The sequence below is a fragment of the Hemiscyllium ocellatum genome, chromosome 30 (genome assembly GCF_020745735.1).
Source record: "Hemiscyllium ocellatum isolate sHemOce1 chromosome 30, sHemOce1.pat.X.cur, whole genome shotgun sequence".
NCBI classification, from domain to species: domain Eukaryota; kingdom Metazoa; phylum Chordata; class Chondrichthyes; order Orectolobiformes; family Hemiscylliidae; genus Hemiscyllium; species Hemiscyllium ocellatum.
Window position 1 is genome coordinate 39,734,761 of NC_083430.1, and position 19,775 is coordinate 39,754,535.

A 19,775-nucleotide genomic window follows, 5' to 3' on the forward strand; every position below is an offset into this window, starting at 1 on the left:
AAAAGAATACTTTTTAAAAGACTCACACAGTTTAGTCTTCTAGTTATGGGTCAGTACCAGCAGATAATATATTGCTATTCAGTCTGCTCAATACTTTGAAGAAAGGATCTGACAAGGAAGGCAAATCTCCAGCAGCATCACAGTTTCATTAGCAAAAATCTTTTCTTTCAATCTACACCGTGCTATTTCTGTGTACAAACAGCCAGCACAATTCTTGCATTAATTGTTCTGCACACTGCAATTACATGTGAACTTTTGAAAGTTCAAACAAGCGATATATAGTTAGCTTTGCTCAGGATGTGGACAGAATAACGTTAGTTCAATGTTGTTCATGTGACATCCTGATAAATCACTATTTCGCTGTCAAACTTTTACTCTTGTGAAGGTGGAAGATATTATGAAAAGGTCACTCCTGTTAAATATCTAATGACAGGAAATCACAGCGTTGTTGTCACACAGAGAAAAGGTTTCCAAGCAACAGACACATCAATACATGAATTCTTCCAAGTATCTTTGACTATTTAGAATGCGGTCTAAAATGTGGCAATCAGTAATTTGTGAATTGCTACAACATTCCTGTACAAACAGTGGTACATCCCAGTACACAAGACAAAGATTGAAACCCATTGCATCCTCGAGCACACAGAAGGTGAAACAAAATATTCCCAGCAGGGCATTCAGGTTTTAGTACATTTCCGAATACTCACGCTAGGGGATTTAAGACGTGACAGCGCGCTGTTGACATCCTCATCTTTTGTTGGTACACTGCAATCATTGTTGTGCAGGGAACAAGTATCACAATCGATCTCGTCAGTACTCTGTAGTTGGCAAGGAAATAACTAAATGAAAACATGAAGTTGACTAGCTGGAAAACCCAGTCGTCACAAGCATCTCATCTCAGCAGCTCATTGCCATCAGCAGCAGGACAATTAGAGTAACACTATGCTCCAACTTTGTGGACACTGTGGGGCCTAATGGAACACTACCAGCAATGTTGCCTCTGGCCAGTGTCACTGAATCCTGTCAACCTCATTGGGTTGACGGTCTGATTTTCCAGTGTCACTATACTCTCTCCTTCTGCTATTTCTCTTTCCAATTGTCTCTATCAACCCTCTATCCTTTCCTTTGACGCTGTTTCTTCTTCCCTCCACCAATACTCCACATCTGCCTCAATTTCCTTCCCCTTCTATCCATTCTCTCTCCCTTCACTCTGTCGCTCATTTGTTTGCTGACTCTCATGCGCCCACCCTATTCATCCTACTCATTCCCTTTACTCACACCCCTCTATTCGTCTTCACCACTTATTCTCACTCTCTGCCTCCTCACATATTCTCATCACACAGTTCTCTCCTCTTAATACTCTCTCCCCACTTTGCCCCCCCCACACTGTTGTCCTTTGATGCCTACCCTCACAGTTCCCCATACTCTTGCCCTTCATCACTTATATGTTGTCTCATGCTTCATCCCCTCCACACAGTTGTCCTTTGTCCTCCACACTCTTATCATTCATTCCCCACACTCTTACTCCTCCTGACTTTTCTTGCACTTTGCCCAACATTTCTCTCATTTTCATATTCCCCAATATGGTTTCACTATTCACACCCCCACATTCTCCTGTGCATCACCATCCTGACACTCTTGTGCATCAGCCCGTCATTTCACTGCATTTTATTGTATTTCCACTAGAACAGACACACTACCATAAAAACATTCATTCATTCTACACGCTCTTGCTTTTCACCCCTCCCACACTCATAGCCCTCCTGCTGTCATGCGTTTGGCTCTAACTTTCTTTTTCTCTCTTCACCTGCCCCAGCACACTCTTGCATAATCTCCTCACTCTCCCCCTCTTTTATTTTGTCCCCACCATGCTCTCTCTTGCTTTGTCACCCCACTTCTGACTGCTGCCTCAAGCCCATTCTCTCTTTCACTTCAGCCCCCTCACCACCTTTCTCTCTTGCTCTGCCCACCAAATCTCACTCTCTCACTTTGACAGCCTACAAATTCTCTCTCCCCCCCCCACCCCCATTTTCTCTTTGCCATACCTCCCATTCTCTTTCTCAATTTACCTCCTCAATTCTCTTTCACTTCAACCCCACCACCCCCTCTTCACTGGTCCACTACCCCTTTCACTTGACATTCTCGCTCTCTCTCTCTCTCTTTCCCCCCCCTCCCCCATCTCTCATTTTAGCAGTAGTTTTTCTCTCTCCCTCTCTTTGGCCCCACATCCAAACATGACAAGAAACAGGAAAAAGCAGAAGGATGCCAAGCCTGTTCCAATCAACCCTTAACTTTGGTAAATAGATAAGTCTGATTTTCAGGTTTAAAATTTAAAATTTAAAACTGATCTGCAACTGAATTGATCTTCCAGTTACTCTACAGAAGAAAACTCCCCACCTTTTAAGTGTAGAAATGCTTCTTACTTTCACACCTGAAAGTTCAGAGATTTTAATCTACACTTTCCAGTCTGAGCCTCATCAACCAGCAGGAATTGCACTCTCCCCTGGTTCTGTCTCTTCCTTTTAATGTTTGAAAAAGTTTAATTAACCCTTTACATGTGAAATTACAAGGATGACAAACCCAGTTTGTGTAATCTTTCCTCATAACTTAATCCATGGCGTTCAAGCACTATTTTGGTAAACCTTTTTTGAACATATTCCTGTTGGCTGATCTGCTGGTTTTTATACCCATTGATACATCTGTTCAGTTTATTGTAAACAATGTCTGTCACACTGCATTGAAGGGAGCCTTCCTGAAATCTAGAGCCTTGGTTCTGTTTCACATTTATTCCTTTCAAAATGACATTAAGCTCAAACATATGTTATGATTGTTACTTGATAAATGTTCATGTGCTGTTAGGCTATTAGCTGAAAACGTGTTGCTGGTTAAAGCACAGCAGGTCAGGCAGCATCCAAGGAATAGGAAATTCGACGTTTCGGGCACAAGCCCTTCATCAGGAATGAGGAGAGTGTGCCAAGCAGGCTAAGATAAAAGGTAGGGAGGAGGGACTTGGGGGAGGGGCGATGGAGATGTGATAGGTGGAAGGAGGTCAAGGTGAGGGTGATAGGCCGGAGTGGGGTGGGGGCGGAGAGGTCAGGAAGAAGATTGCAGGTTAGGAGGGCGGTGCTGAGTTGAGGGAACTGACTGAGACAAGGTGGGGGGAGGGGAAATGAGGCCAAATTTTGTTGGTTGGAATGTAGTTCGGAGTCCGTGTGGGATCAGTCGGTTCCATAGGCAGGTGCTGAGGCGCCCTCCTAACCTGCAATCTTCTTCCTGACCTCTCCGCCCCCACCCCACTCCGGCCTATCACCCTCACCTTGACCTCCTTCCACCTATCACATCTCCATTGCCCCTCCCCCAAGTCCCTCCTCCCTACCTTTTATCTTAGCCTGCTTGGCACACTCTCCTCATTCCTGATGAAGGGCTTATGCCCGAAACGTCGAATTTCCTGTTCCTTGGATGCTGCCTGACCTGCTGTGCTTTAACCAGCAACACATTTTCAGCTGTGATCTCCAGCATCTGCAGACCTCATTTTTTTACCCTGTTAGGCTATTAAAAATGTTAGAATTAGAAGATTGATGTGGCCTATATGGTTAGCATGTAATGTAATGTTGCAGGGAACTAAACTGAACACATTCAAGAAATTCAATACCTTCCTGATATGGTTAGCTGGTTTAGCCTAATTTATATGAAAGATAAAATAATTATAAGCAGCACATGCTTGTCCAATCTCAGCATTTATACATGCTAATGCCTCACAAGTGCTTGCAACCTCCGATATATAGAAGTAGGAGAAAGTGAGCACTGCTGATACTGGAGATCAGAGTCAAAAAATGTGGTGCTGGAAAAGCACAGCAGGTCAGACAGTATCCGAGGAGCAGCAGAGTTGATGTTTTGGGCATAAGCCCTTCATCAGGAATGTCAGGAGGAGAAGCCAAGAGGGTTGAGAGATAAATGGGAGTGGGGGTGGGAAGGCAATAGGTAAATAGGATTCTGGGTAATCCAAGATGGAGGTGGGAAAAACTTCTGCCTGGAAGAGCTGCTCCCTTTTTTGAGGTATTTTAGGTGTTGGAGGGGATTTCCTCAAATTCCAGCAGCAGCAATTACTGTTTAATATGCTGTTGCATTGTTTTGGAACTTTGGAAGAAAAAACAGTGAGTGAGAGAAAAGTTACTGCCTTTGCTGTTTATGAATTAGTGCATCTGGGAAATTAACAAACAGTGAAATTCACAACTAATCTTAGAGGAACTGTTGGGCGAAGTTTACAGCACAGAATCAGATCAGTTAATTGTTGCTTTAAGTCTGTCCAAGAAAAAGGCTGTATTAGTGAGTACAGTGGGTTCTTTCTTGATTGTGTGTTTTTGGAGATAAGTCTCTTGATTAAACTTAAAATATAAGCCATAGCTATTAATTTAACCTGGGGCAGTGTTTGTAGAGGAATAAGATGGTGTTATTTTCTGGGACTGTAGATTGTGAAGGAGCAAAAATGGCCTTTGCAGTAATATGTACTTCTTGTCTGATGTGGGAGTTTGAAGAGAGTTTAAGGGTTACTGCGGATTATATCTGCCATTAATGCTGTTGGATGCGAATTGTATCAGATTGAGTGGATTGGTTGGAGAAACAGGTAGAAGCGATGAGGAATTTGCAACAGCAACACTATGTGATGGATGACAGTTATGGGGGGGGGAGGAGGAGAAGTCTCAGATACAGTCACATAGATGGGTTAACTCCAGGAAAGATAAGAGAGGTAGGCAGCTAGTGCAGGAGTCTTTTGTGGATATACCCATTTCAAACAGGTATGCTGTTTTGGAAAATGTAGGGGGTGATGGATTCTCAGGGGAATGGAGCACAAACAGCCAAGTTTCTGGTATTGAAACTGGCTCTAATGCAACGAGGGGTACGTTGGCTTCCAAGAGATCAATTGTGTTTGGGAATTCTGTCGTCCGAGGTACAGACAAACGTTTCTATGGCCAGCAGAGAAAAAGCAGAATGGTGTGTTGTTTCCCTGGTGGCAGGATCAAGGATGTCTCAGAGAGGGTGCAGAATATTCTCACAGGGGAGAGGGGCCAGCAGGTGGTCATTGTCCACATTGGAACCAACGACATTGGAAGGGAAAAGGTTGAGACTCTGAAGGGAGATTACAGTGAGTTAGGCAGAAATTTAAAAAAGGAAATCCTCAAGGGTAGTAATATCTGGATTACTCCCAGTGCTATGAGCTCGTGAGGGCAGGAATAGGAGGATAGAGCAGATGAATGCATGGCTGAGGAGCAGGTATATGGGAGAAGGATTCACATTTTTGGATCATTGGAATCTCTTTTAGGGTAGAAGTGACCTATGCAAGAAGGACGGTTTGCACCTAAATTGGAAGGGGACTAATATACTGGCAGGGAAATATTCTAGAACTGCTTGGGAGGATTTAAACTAGTAAGGTGGGGGAGGGGGTTGTGTGGGACCCAGGGAGATAGTGAAGAAAGAGATCGATCTGAGATGGGTACAGCAGAGAACAGAAGTGAGTCAAACAAACAAACGAACAGTCAGGGCAGGCAGGGACAAGGTAGGACTAATAAATTAAACTACATTTATTTCAATGCAAGGGGCCTAACAGGGAAGGCAGATGAACTCAGGGCATGGTTAGGAACATGGGACTGGGATATCATAACAATTACAGAAACATAGCTCAGGGATGGGCAGGAATGGCAGCTTAATATTCCAGGACACAAATGCTACGGGAAGAATAGAAAGGGAGGCAAGAGAGGAGGGGGAGTGGCATTTTTGATAAGGGACAGTATTACAGCTGTGCCGAGGGAGGATATTCACGGAAATACATCCAGGGAAGTTATTTGCGTGGAACTGAGAAATAAGAAAAGGGATGATCACCTTATTGGGATTGTATTTTGGACCCCCCTCCCACAATAGTCAGAGGGAAATTGAAAAACAAACTTGTAAGGAGATTTCAGCTATCTGTAAGAATAATAGGGTAGTTATGGTAGGGGATTTTAACTCTCCAAACATCGACTGGGACTGTGATAGTCTTAAAGGTTTAGATGGAGAGGAATTTCTTAAGTGAGTACAAGACAATTTTCTGATTCAGTATGTGGATGTACCTACTAGAGAAGGTGCAAAACTTGACCTACTCTTGGGAAATAAGGCAGGGCAGGTGACTGAGGTGTCAGTGGGGGAGCACTTTGGGGTCAGCGACCATAATTCTATTCTTTTTTAAAATAGTGATGGAAAACGATAGACCAGATCTAAAAGTTGAAGTTCTAAACTGGAGGAAGGCCAATTTTGACGGTATTAGGCAAGAACATTTGAAAGCTGATTGGAGGCAGATGTTCACAGGTAAAGGGACGGCTGGAAAATGGGAAGCCTTCAGAAAGGAAATAACAAGAATCCAGAGAAAGTATATTCCTGTCAGGGTGAAAGGGAAGGCTGGTAGGTATAGGGAATGCTGGATGATGAAAGAAATTGAGGGTTTGGTTAAGAAAAAGAAGGAAGCATATTTCAGGTATAGACAGGATAGATAGAAGAGTATAAAGGAAGTAGGAGTATACTTAACAGAGAAATCAGGAGGGCAAAACAGGGACAGGAGATAGCTTTGGAAAATAGAATTAAGGAGAATCCAAAGGGTTTTTACAAATATATTAAGGACAAAAGGGTAACTACGGAGAGAATAGGGCCCCTCAAAGATCAGCAAGGCGACCTTTGTGTGGAGCCATAGAAAATGGGGTTAATACTAAATGAATATTTTGCATCAGTATTTACTGTGGAAAAGGATATGGAAGATATAGACTATAGGGAAATAGATGGTGACATCTTGCAAAATGTTCAGATCACAGAAGAGTAAGTGCTGGATGTCTTGAAATGGTTAAAGGTGGATAAATCCCCAGGACCTGATCAGGTGTACCCGAGAACTCTGTGGGAAGTTAGAGAAGCGATTGTTGGGCCTCTTGCTGAGATATTTGTATCATCGATAGTCACAGGTGAGGTGCCAGAAGACTGGAGGTTGGCAAACGTGGTGTCACTGTTTAAGAAGCGCAGTAAAGACAAGCCAGGGAACGATGAGCCTGACTTCAGTGGTGGGCAAGTTGTTGGAGGAAATCCTGAGGGACAGGATGTATATGTATTTGGAAAGGCAAGGTCTGATTAGGGATAGTCAACATGGCTTTGTGCATGGGAAATCATGTCTCACAAACTTGATTGAGGTTTTTGAAGAAGTAACAAAGAAGACTGAGGGCAGAGCAGTAGATGTGACCTTTATGGACTTCAGTAAGGTTTTTGACAATGTTCCCCATGGGAGACTGATTAGCAAGGTTAGATCTCAGGGAATACAGGGAGAACTACCCACTTGGTTACAGAACTGGCTCAAAGGTAGAAGACAGAGGGTGGTGGTGGAGGGTTGTTTTTCAGACTGGAGGCCTGTGACCAGTGGAGTGCCACAAGGATCGGTGCTGGGTCCTCTACCTTTTGTCATTTACATAAATGATTTGGATGAGAGCATAAGAGGTACAGTCAGTAAGTTTGCAGATGACACCAAAATTGGAGGTGTAGTGGACACCAAAGTGGATTACCTCAGATTACAACAGGATCTGGACCAGATGGGCCAATGGGCTGAGAAGTGGCAGATGGAGTTTAATTCAGATAAATGTGAGGTGCTGCATTTTGGGAAAGCAAATCTTAGCAGGACTTATACAATTCATGGTAAGGTCCTAGAGAGTGTTGCTGAACAAAGAGACCTTGGAGTGCAGGTTCATAGCTCCTTGAAAGTGGAGTCACAGGTAGATAGGATAATGAAGGCGGCGTTTGGTATGCTTTCCTTTATTGGAAGAGTATGGAATACAGGAGTTGGGAGGTCATGTTGCAGCTGTACAGGACATTGGTTAGGCCACTATTGGAATATTGCGTGCAATTCTGGTCTCCTTCCTATCAGAAAGATGTTATGAAACTTGAAAGGGTTCTGAAAAGATTTACTAGGATGTTGCCAGGGTTGGAGGATTTGAGCTACAGGGAGAGACTGAACAGGCTGGGGCTGTTTTTCCTGGAGCGTCGGAGGCTGAGGGTTGACCTTATAGAGGTTTACAAAATTATGAGGGGCATGGATAGGATAAGTAGACAAAGTCTTTTCCCTGGGGTCGGGGAGTCCAGCACTAGAGGGCGTACGTTTAGGGTGAGAGGGGAAAGATATAAAAGAGACCTAAGGGGCAACCTTTTCACGCAGAGGGTGGTACATGCATGGAATAAGCTGCCAGAGGATGTGGTGGAGGCTGGTACAATTGCAACATTTAAGAGGCATTTGTATGGGTATATGAATAGGAAGGGTTTGGAGGGATATGTGCCGGGTGCTGGCAGGTGGGACTAGATGGGGTTGGGATATCTGGTCGGCATGGACAGGTTGGACCGAAGGGTTTGTTCCCATGCTGTCCATCTCTATGAATATTTGACTCTTGATGAAGGTGGGGAGTGATGGTGATAGGTTTTTTTTGGGGGGGGGGGGGGGGTGGTGTAGCAGATACATGGGAAGGAAGATGGACAGGTAAGATAGTTCTAGAGGGCAGTGCTGAGTTGGAGGGTTAGATCTGGAATAAGGGGAGGGGAGGGGATGTGAGGGGAGATGAGGAGACTGATGAAATTAGGCAGAAACTGATGCATTCTTTTATTACCTTATCTGATCTTACTGAAACACCTACACCCTGAAACCGGCAACAAGCATTTCTGTCCCTGCTGTATCCATGTCTCAGAAATGGCCACAACTTTGAAGTCCGAGGTACCAACCCATGCTAGAAGTTCACCCCCCCCCCCCCTTATTTCAGATGCTCCTGCTGTTGAAGTCGATACACTTCAAACCACCTTCCTGCCTGCTTGGGAGGCATGGCATGGTTAGTCAAGGACAGTACTACAGTGGCAGAAAAGACGCTTGGTGAGGATTCATCTACTGAGATAATATGGGCTGAGGTTAGAAACAGAAAAGGAGAGGTCACCCTGTTGGGTGTTTTCTACAGGCCTCCGAAAAGTTCCAGAGAAAAGGATTGCAAAGATGAATCTGGATAGGAGTGAAAGTAACAGGGTGGCTGTTATGGAGGACTTTAACTTTCCAGATGTTGACTGGAAATGCTATAGTTAGAGTACTTTAGATGAGTCAGTTTTGTCTAACGTATAGAGGAAGGTTTCCTGACACCGTATGTAAATAGGCCAACAAGAGGCAAATCCATATTGGATTTGGTGCTGGGTAATGAATCAGGCCAGGTGTTAGATTTGGAGGTTGGTGAGCACTTTGGTGATAGTGACCACAATTCAGTCATGTTTACTTTAGCAATAGAAAGGAATAGGTATATACCGCAGGGCAAGATTTATAGCTGGGGGAAAAGGCTGAGGTGATTGGGCAAGATTTAGATGGATTGGATGGGGAAGGAAACTGTAGGAGATGGGCACAATTGAAATGTGGAGCTTGTTCAAGAAACAGCTAATGTGTGTCCTTGATAAGTAAGTATCTGTCAGGCAGGCAGGAAGTGACCGAGCGATAGAACCATGGTTTACTAAAGAAGTTGCATCTCTTGTCAAGATGAAGGAGGATGCTAATGTAAAGATCAGATGTGAAGGCTCAGCTCGGGTGCTTGAGAGCTAAGTTAGCCAGGAAGGACCTAAAAAGAGAGCTAAGAGCCAGGAGGGAACATGAGAAGTCTTTGGCAGGTAGATCAAGGAAAACCCTAAAGCTTTCTATAGGTATGTCAGGAATAAGAGGTCAGGATTGAGGTTCATAAAGGAGGAAATGTTAGCAATTTTGGAAAGTGTGAAAATAGATAAGTCCCCTGGGCCAAATGGGATTTTTATCCTAGGATTCTCTGTGAATCCAGGGAAGAGATTACACAGCCTTTGGCTTTGATATTTATGTCGTCATTGTCTACAGGAATAATGCCCGAAAACTGTTCAAGGGGAGTAGAGCCAGCCCTGGTAATTATAGGCCTGTGAGCCTTACTTCAGTTGTGGGGAAAGTGTTAGAAAGGATTATAACAGATAGGATTTATAATCATCTAGAAAGGAATAGTTTGATTAGGGATAGTCAACACGGTTTTATGAAGGGTAGGTTGTACTTCACAAACCTTGAGTTTTTTGAGAAGGTGATCAAACAGGTGGGTGAAGGTAAAGCGGTTAATGTAGTGGACATGGATTTCAGTGAAGTGTTTGATAAGGTTCCCCACGGTAGGCTATTGCAGAAAATATGGAGGTATGGGATTGAGAGTGATTTAGCGGTTTGGATCAGAAATTGAGTGGTTGTGAGAAGACAAAGGGTGGTGGTTGATGAGAAATGTTCATCCTAGAGTTCAGTTACTAGTGATGTACTGCAAGGATCTGTTTTGGGGCCACTGCTGTTTGTCATTTTTATAAACGACCTGGATGAGGGCATAGAAGGATGGGTTAGCAAATTTGCAGATGGCACTAAGGTCAGTGGAGCCGTGGACAGAACAGAAGGATGTTGCACATTACAGAGAGACACGGATAATCTGCAGAGCTGGGCTGAGAGGTGATAAATGGTATTAAATGCGGAAAAGTGTGAAGTGATTCACTTCGGAAGGAGTAACAGGAATATAGAGTATTGGGCTAATGCTAAGATTTGTTCAGTATTTCCCAGGAGCTGAAAAACTACGCTATGTTCTTCGTGACCTGCAACACATTATCAATGAGGATGAGCACCTCACCAAGACCTTCCCCACACCTCCACTACTTCCTTTAAACAACCACCAAAACTCCAACAGGTCACTGTTCGTTGCAAGCTGCCCGGCTGTCAGGACAACTCCATACAACCCTGTCACGGTATGCGCTGCAAGACATGTCAGAGTGTGGATATAGATACCATTATTATGCGTGGGGACACCTCCCACCTTGTATATGGCAGGTACTCATGTGACTCAGCCAACGTTGTCTATCTTATAAGTTGCAGGCAAGGATGCCCGTAAACAATGTACATTGGGGAAAACAAGCAAAGGCTACGACAACGGATGAATGGGCGCCGCACAACAATCAACAGACAGGGGTGTTCCCTCCCAGTTGGGGAACACTTCAGTGGTCCAGGATATTTGACCTTGGACCTTTGGGTGACCATCCTCCAAGGCAGACTTTGGGATAGGCAGCAGTGAAAAGTGGCCAAGCAGAGGCTGCTAGCTAAGTTAGGTTCCCATAGGGAGGGCCTCATGCGGGACCTTGCATACATGTCACATTACAGGTGACCACCACTGTACTATACACAAACACACACGAGCACTCCTATACACACCGATGCGCACACAGACACCCACACACAACCCCACATGTAGCCCCTCACAGACTTAAGACACTCTACACTCACTACAACACATTTTCTCACACTCAACCCCCCACCTAGACAGACACACATACACAGACAAAAACCCACATGCACTCATTTTGTGGGGTGAATTTGTACTTGCAGTGTTACATTGTCCTTTGCTCAAAAACTGCATGTATTAATGTAGAACTCGGTTATCTCACTTTTTAAATTAGAATCAATCCAAACATCATGGCATAGACAGAACACAGGGGGCTGACATCTTCAACATATTGTCTAGCTAACACCCATTGTTAACAGCTAGCCTGAGAATGCAACTTTTTTGAAAAAGTTTTGTGATTTACACATGAAAGAAGTGAAACTATCATGGTATTCAAACAGATGAAAGACTTAACAGAATCAATTTTTCAACGTATAATTTCAGTTACATCACACTGTAAATTTTTGCTATAAATTCTGTGTGTTAGGATTGAGCCCTCCACTATCACCTGATGAAGGAGCAATGCTCCGAAAGCTAGTCTGCTTCCAATTAAAACCTGTTGGACTATAACCCGGTGTTGTGGGATTTTTAACCTTGCCATTCCAACACCGGCACCTCCAAATCAGGTAAGATTCTTGGTAGTGTGGATAAGTTGAGCGATATCGGTGTCCATGTGCATAGATCCTTGAAAGTTGCCACCCAGGTTAATAGAGTTGTTAAGAAGACATATGGTGTTAGCTTTTATTGGTAGAGGGATCAAGTTCTGGAGGCACGAGGTCATGTTGCAACTGCAGAAAGCTCTGGTGCGGCTGCACTTGGAGTTTTCCGTACAGTTCTGGTTGCTGCATTATAGAAAGGATGTGGAAGCATTGGAAAGGGTGCAGGGAAAATTTACCAGAAATGTTGGCTGGTATGGATGGAAGGTCTTATGAGGAAAGGTTAAGGGACTTTAGGCAGTTTTCATTAGAGAGAAGAAGGTTGAGAGGTGACTTAATTGAGACATAAAAGATGATCAGAGAATTAGATCTGATGGACAATGACAACCTTTTTTCCTCAGGTGGTGATGGCTCGCATGAGGGGACATAGCTTTAAGTTGAGGGGTGATAAATATAGGACAGATGTCAGAGGTAGGTTCTTTTCGAAGAGTAGTAAGGACCTGGAATGCCCCGCCTGCAAAATTAGCAGACTTGCCAACTTTAAGGGCATTGAAATGGTTATTGGATAAACGTATGGATGATAATGGAATAGTGGATTTGAATGGGCTTCAGATTTGTTTCACAGGTTGGCAAAACATAAAGGGCCGAAGGGCCTGCACTGCGCAGTAATGCTCTATGTCCATCTTCCTTCTGCTCCATCCCCTATTTCGATGTATCACCATCATCTACATATCACCTTCCAAGCTCCCTTCCCCCAGCCCTTGTTATGAAGATGTGGGTGTACCTTTAAGAGTTAAAAGCAGAGCTACTGGACACAGCACCAAGTGTATTCAATAACAACACAATGTATGTAACACTGGGCTGAACAATTTGCGTAGTTTATTGCCTGGAGACAAAAACAAATTCAAATTCTGCCCATCAGTGTAAATTGTGCCCAATAAAAAATACCAATTTCCAACCAAGATTGTCAATATACTCAATTCAATCTTAAAACCCAATAACACAATCCAATGCTCTGGGGTATAAAAACAGGGGAATATTAAACAGTTGAGAGGAGAACTGACAAGCCCAGGCTGAAAACAGACTGCCTGAAAAATAGCTCTCTTAAAATGGCACCTTTTTGATCAAATAACCAATGATGAAGAAATTCTTAAGAAAAACATCAGAAGACACAGGAAGATCCGAATAGAAGAATGAAAGCTGCCTGGTTTTGAGATAAGAAATGTTGTTTTGTAAATCTTAATTGGGAGTTTTAGCTGAGTAGTATTATAGAAATGAAGGTAAAAGATAGGCTAGAGAAAGAAGTTGTAAATAGTGGTTTGTTAATTATTCTGTTATACTTTAAGAAATAAAGTTGTTAATTCTTACTTTCCATAGTTCTTGGTCACTCGAACTTTTGCAGATTACTACACGGGATAAATATTTTGTGTTGCTGGTTTTAAATTAAGCAGGACAATTTACCCTGTGTCTTAACACCCCCCCCCCACCTCCCATTTATCTCTCAGCCCCCTTGGGCCACCACCCCACTACATTCCTGATGAAAGGCTCATGCCCAAAATGTTTACTCTCCTGCTCTTTGGATGCTGACTGATCTGTTGTGCTTTTCCAGCACGACACTTTTTGACTACATACAGAACTACCATGCAGTTTAAAAGATTTGCTATTTCCATAGAATCTTCATAGCGTTATGAACTCAACCACTGGCAAAATACAATCAGATTTGAAAATGAAACCTGCTTGAAAGACCACAATTTATTTTTGTAAATTTGGTTACTGTGGCTAGTTGCCAGTCACTGAACATTTTCATACAAGGATGCCAATGTACTTTTAAAAATAAACAGTTCCTTGTAAGTGGAATTGCAGGCCGACAGGGTGAAAAGTGCATTGGCATGCTTGTCTTCATTGGTTGGAATATGGAGTATGGAGTTGGAACGTCATGTTGCAGCTGTACAGGACATAGCTGAGGCCACTTTTAGAAAACTGCGTACAATTCTGGTCCCCCTTCTCTAAGGAAGATGTTGTTAAATTTGAAAAAGTGCAGAAAAGATTTATAAAGAATGTTGGTGGAACTGGAGGGTTCAAGTTAAGAGGCTGAATAGGCTGTGGATTTTTTTCCTGAAGTTTCGGAGGCGGGAGGGGGTGACCTTATAGACTTTTATAAAATGATGAACCTGGATAGGGTGAACAGCCAAAGTCTTTTTCCTAGGGTGGGGGAGTATAGAGTTAGAGTGTATAAATGTAAGAGGCTACCAGAGGAAGTGGTGGAGGTGAGTACAATTACAACATTTAAAAGATACTTGGATGGGCAGATGAATAGGAAATGTTTAGAGGGATATGGGACTGGATTAAGTTAGGATGGTAGTCATGGACGAATTGGACCAAAGAGTCTGTTTCATTGAGATTTGACTCTATGACACAAGTTTATTACACAAAAAGAAAAAAAAAGACATGTGACAATTTAGAAGGGTTGTGACAAACAGTAAAGAGAAAAATTCAATGTTTTCTTAGCAACATTCTCCTGACACTTAATCCCAGTAAATTATCATTGCTAATTTGATGACGCTGTAAGTTTTACCTTGCAGCAACTTTCCATAGAGTCACCAACTGTGATTCTCTCCATTAAAGCCCCTCTGCAAAATACACTGCCACAGGCCTACTCACTGACATTTCCTCATTGAACTCGTAAGGTTCAGGGCTAGTTCCAGCCCTATCTACTGAGTTATAAAATTATACAGCACAGAAACAGGCTCTTCAGCCCGCCATGTCTTTGCAACTAAATACCACCAAACAAGACTAACACCATTTACCTCCACTTGGTAGCCTACTATACTCTAGTATTTCAAGTGCTTGCCTGTATGCTTCTTAAATCTTACGAGAGTATCTACCTCCATCATCCTGTCAAGAAGCATATTCCATATTTTTATCACCCTCGGGGAGAAAACCTTTTTCCTCAGATTCCTTCTGAATCACTTATCCCTCACCTTAAACCTATGCCCTCTGGGCTGACTTGCACATTCAAGTCATTAACAAACAGCAAGGATCCCAGCACCCTTCCCTGTGGTACAGTGCTCATCATAGATTTCTAATCACATAAATAACTCTCCACCATCAGCTTCTGCCTGCTATTTGCAAGACAATTTTGCTTTGGATCCCATGGGCTCTTACCTTTTGGACCAGCCTATGTCAGAGCTTGTCAAAGCCTTTCCTGAAATCCATGTAAACCACATCAACTGTACTAGCCTCATCAACAATCACCTGTTGAAAACACTCAAATTAATGAAACAGGATCTCCCTCCAATAAATTAGTGCCAAGTAACCCTGATCAATTCCTGCCTTTCCAAGTGTTGATTATCCCTGTCTCTTTTTTTTCCCCTAATTCTTATTTTCCAATAGTTTCCCCACCAATGAAGTCGGATTAACTGGTCTGTAATTACCTGGCCTATCCTTGCTGCTCTTGAATAAGGAACCACATGAGCTATCCTCCAGTGAAATGTTAAATATCTATGCTAAGGGCCCAGGAATTTCTTCCCTTGCCTCCCATAGCAGCCTAGGATACATCTAATTAGGCCCTGGGTATTTATGCAGCTTTACGTTTAGTACACTTGGATTATTAAAACAGCTCAAGATTTCTTTCTAGCTCTGATGGCCTGCAGGATGATAAACTAATCACACTTTTGCTGGTATAAATCTTTTCTTCTAAATGGAATATGCTTCCCATTAGCCTTTCTGTGGGTTGTAAAAACTCAAATTAGTGAATACTTCAGGAATCATCTTAGCAGGCAGCTTATTTCGCCATTTAGCTTCAGTCACATGATTTGAGAAATGTTGTTTTGACCCACAGCTAGGAAAAAAGTCTGAACCTTACAGAAAAATCACTTCCTCAGAAATAAAATCGAAAATCCATCGATGTCGACTTTGGAATCCAAGTTTAATAATAATAATAACAAGAATGATAATAAATAATATGAATAATAAAAATACTAATATGATAAAAACGTTTGTCACAAATGTTTGCTTCCCTCATGACCGTACCTTCTATTAGTGAAGTGATTTCAACCTAATCGCTAAGATTATTCCTCCCTACTACTATTTTTCCTACATAAGATGGTAAGAACTAGGAGCATGAGTAGGCCATCTGGCCCTTCGAGCCTGATCCATCACTCATGATGATCATGGCTAATTTTTTCACAGACTCAGCTCCACTTAGGCACGTTTTCACCATATCCCTTAATGACTTTATTTTTCAAAAACGTATGTAGCTTACCTTTTAAAAAAAAATTACTATAGTAGCGTCAACTACTTCCCTGGGGAAGGAATTCCATAGATTAACAACCCTCTGGGTGAAGAAGTTTCTGCTCAGTTCAGTTCTAAACCTGCTTCATCTAATCTTGAGCCCATGCCCTCTTGTCCTAGTTTCACCTACCAATGGAACCATCTTATCTATTTCTAGTTGATCAATTCCCTTCATGATTTTATGTTTCTATAAGATCACCCCTCATTCTTCTGAATTCCAACGAATATAATCCAATCTACTCAGTATCTCCTCATAAATGAACCTCCTCAACTCCAGAATCAATCTAGTGAAACTCCTCTGCACCCCCTCTAAATGCTAGTACATGCTGCCTTAAGTAAGGAGACCAAATCTGCACACAGTTCTCCAGGGTATGGCCTCACCAGCACCTTGTACAGCTGTAACATTACCTCTCTGCTTTTAAACTCAACTCCTTCAGCAATGAAGGACAAAATTTAATTTCCCTTCCTAATTACTTGTTGTACCTGCAGAACAACCTTCTGCGATTCATGCACAGGGACACCCAAGTTCCTCTGCATAGCAGCATGCTGCAACTTTTTACCATTCAAGTAATAATTTATTTTGCTGTTACTCCTTCCAAAATGTATGACTTCATATTTACTAAATTGTATTCCATCTGCCCGACCTTTGCCCATTCAATGGATCTATGTTCCTCTACAAAGTTTCACAGTCCTCTGCACACTTTGCTCTGCCACTCATCTTTGTGACATCAGCAAATTTTAAACACCATACACGTGGTCCCCAACTCCAAATCATCTATATAAATTGTAAATAATTGTGGTCCCAACACCAATCCCTGAGTGACACCACTAGTCACTGCCAGCAGAATGGCACTCATTTATCTTCACTCTTTGCTCCCTGTCAGTCTACCTTTTCTATTGATCTTTGAACCAGACATATTTAGCTTCCAATCCTGATTCACCTTACAGCCATGTCCCAACAGAGGATATGACATGTAGCCATAAGTGGAATTTGTTTTTGCAACTCACTCATCTCATTCTTTTACCTCCCTGCATTTGCATAAAGAATACCTCTTGAGCTGCACTTGTAACTGTCTTACTGCTCTAGTGTTCTACTTATGCAATTCTTATTTCTAAACTTCAGGTTTGCACGTTTTAGTTTATCCATTGCCTGTAGTTTCTTAAACATAATTTGAGTGTTACTATACTCCTTTTTAAATTGATATTAAACTATCTTTTACACAAACTTTTCCACCTGAAATGTTCCCCCACTTATTAGTTACAAATCTTTGTAAATGCCCCATTGTCTTGAATCTGGTCCAATGCCTATCATAACGATTGAGTTCCTTCTTACCTCATACTGGTGCCAGTGTCCCATGAAATGGAATCTCTCCTTCCCCAGTTTCTCTTTCTTTATTCTCTTCCACCTTATTCCAGCTCTTTTTTCTCTACCTACTGCACCCCTCATTGCCCTACCTCCTCTGTCCCTCCTTGACTTTTCATTCTATTTCATCCATAGAACTGGAAAGGGAGAGAAGGAAGTACTGCTGGCAAGTTGCTTATGCTCCAATCCAACAAAATCATGTTTGGAATAGTTCAGTTTAGAGAACGTGTACAAAGGTTACAAGTTTTGTTATGTTCATTACCTGTACTGAAATAGTCGGGACCAATATGCTGTCTTCCTCAGTCCGCAACACCCCATCATCTACGGCATATGGAGCACATAATGGGTTACAAAGCAATCAATATGATCATAAAACATGTATAAAGAACACAGAGAGTGAGTCAACCAATCTGATTTTGTATTGGTTAAGGGGATGGGATAACTGGACAACAGATCTGCAATGTGTATGAAGATTCTTACTTTGCCTTCCCCAAGATTTACATTAGGTTTCTGGGATTGGTGAGAGAATAGTCGTGAATTCAGATGGTGCCCTGCACCTGCAGTCCCTTTCTCAGTGTGACAAGGCCTAGTGCTTAGAATACAACCAATACCATCCTGACAAGGCCCAGAAAAGAACATCTGACTCCACCACTGCAATGCTTAGTCTTACTTCCTTTTAGGGACCTCCCCTTTGCACCTTTCCACAGGTCTTGGGACTCCCCGCAGAAAAAAAAATGTGTGTGTAAGTAGTAAATATTAAGAAAACAAAAATGTTTCACACAAGAGCAAAAATCACACATCAACATCTTGGTTCCAACCTCAAAGTTGATCTTCAATTCTTTATTCCCACACATAACCCTTACTCTGATTCCTGTGACATCCTACCTGCTGTTTCAGAGATCACATGGTTATTTTTCTGGGTCTGAAAGAAAACATCCAAGAAAAAAAAAGTTGTGTTCAAGCAACTTTAATGAACGATAGCTAAAAGCTGAAAATGAATTACCTTTTCAAGAATATACTTTTTAGAATTGTTTTGCTGATATACAATGCAGTTTTTAAAATTATCTATATTTGTGAATCCTTTTGCCCTTCTGTTTTTGCACATTCAATAGCTTCTGTGATGTTTCTCTTTTCCTAAGAAAGTGCATTACTTCATATTTATCAGTGTGACAGTTTATTTGCTACTGAACTGCCATGTGTCTAGCTGCTAGCTTCTAAAATATCTATTCTTAATATTTGATACTGTCTACAGATTTTGATATTGAATTAAATTTAATAAATCTAGATCAATGTAAATTATGAATCAATGGATGAAGCATGCATCCATGTAGAAAACCCATTCTTTACCTTCATCCAAACTGGATAACTATCCTTTACACCTTTCTGCTTTCTACTTTTTAGCCAATTTTTCATCCAGTCAACTATTGTTCAACTAAATCCACAAGTAGCAGCATGGAGCCTCAGTAGTCAGCACTGCAGCCTCAGTGCCAGGGATCTGGATGAAATTCCAGCCTCATGCGACTATTGGTGTCGAGTTTGCATGTTCTCCCCGTATCTGCATAGGTTTCCTCTGGGTGTTCCAGTTTCCTCCCTCAATTCAGAGATGTGCAGATTAGGTGAATTGACCATGCTAAATCGCCCCATAGTGTTCAGAGATGTGTGGGTTAGGTGCATTAGTCAGGGAAATGAGTCTGGGTGAGTTACTCTTCGGAGGGTCAGTGTAGGCTTGTTGGGCAAAATGGCCTGTTTCCACACTGTAGAGATTCTGTTCCAAGTTGTGCTATCCTCATGAGCTTACTATATGGTACATTATCAAAGACATTTTGAAATTTTTAGGAGGAGAACAGCTGCAACTTCTCCAATCTCTTTTTGTAACTGAAGTCTCTTATCCATGCAACTATTCTCATATCTTTACTGCACCTTCTCTAAATTATCTCCAGATCCCTCTTAAAATGAGTTACTAGAATTGAATGCAATACTCTTGTTGAGGCTGGCATTTTATAAAGCTTATCATATTTTCTTGTATTCATTACCATTACTTATAAAACTCAAATAACACGAGGCTTTTTAACTATTTTCTCAACCAGCCCTTACCAACATCAATGATTTAATGAGCATTTACTTCCAGATTTCAGTTCCTCTAGAATTATAACCTTCAGACTATATTGCCTGTGGTTATTCCTACCA

General features: G+C 42.1%; 1 protein-coding gene across 2 annotated transcripts in view; it reads right to left on the reverse strand.

Moving 5' to 3' along the window:
* The window catches only part of LOC132829900 (synaptotagmin-like protein 1), an 84,918-nt gene that overhangs the window by 32,509 nt on the left and 32,634 nt on the right, over positions 1-19,775 (reverse strand). For both annotated transcript variants that reach the window (XM_060847307.1, XM_060847306.1), the window contains 3 exons: positions 18,474-18,510; positions 17,851-17,909; positions 708-818 (listed from right to left, as the gene is read on the reverse strand). In XM_060847307.1, coding sequence (XP_060703290.1) covers positions 708-818; positions 17,851-17,909; positions 18,474-18,510 — 207 coding nt within the window. The remainder of the gene's footprint in view (positions 1-707; positions 819-17,850; positions 17,910-18,473; positions 18,511-19,775) is intronic.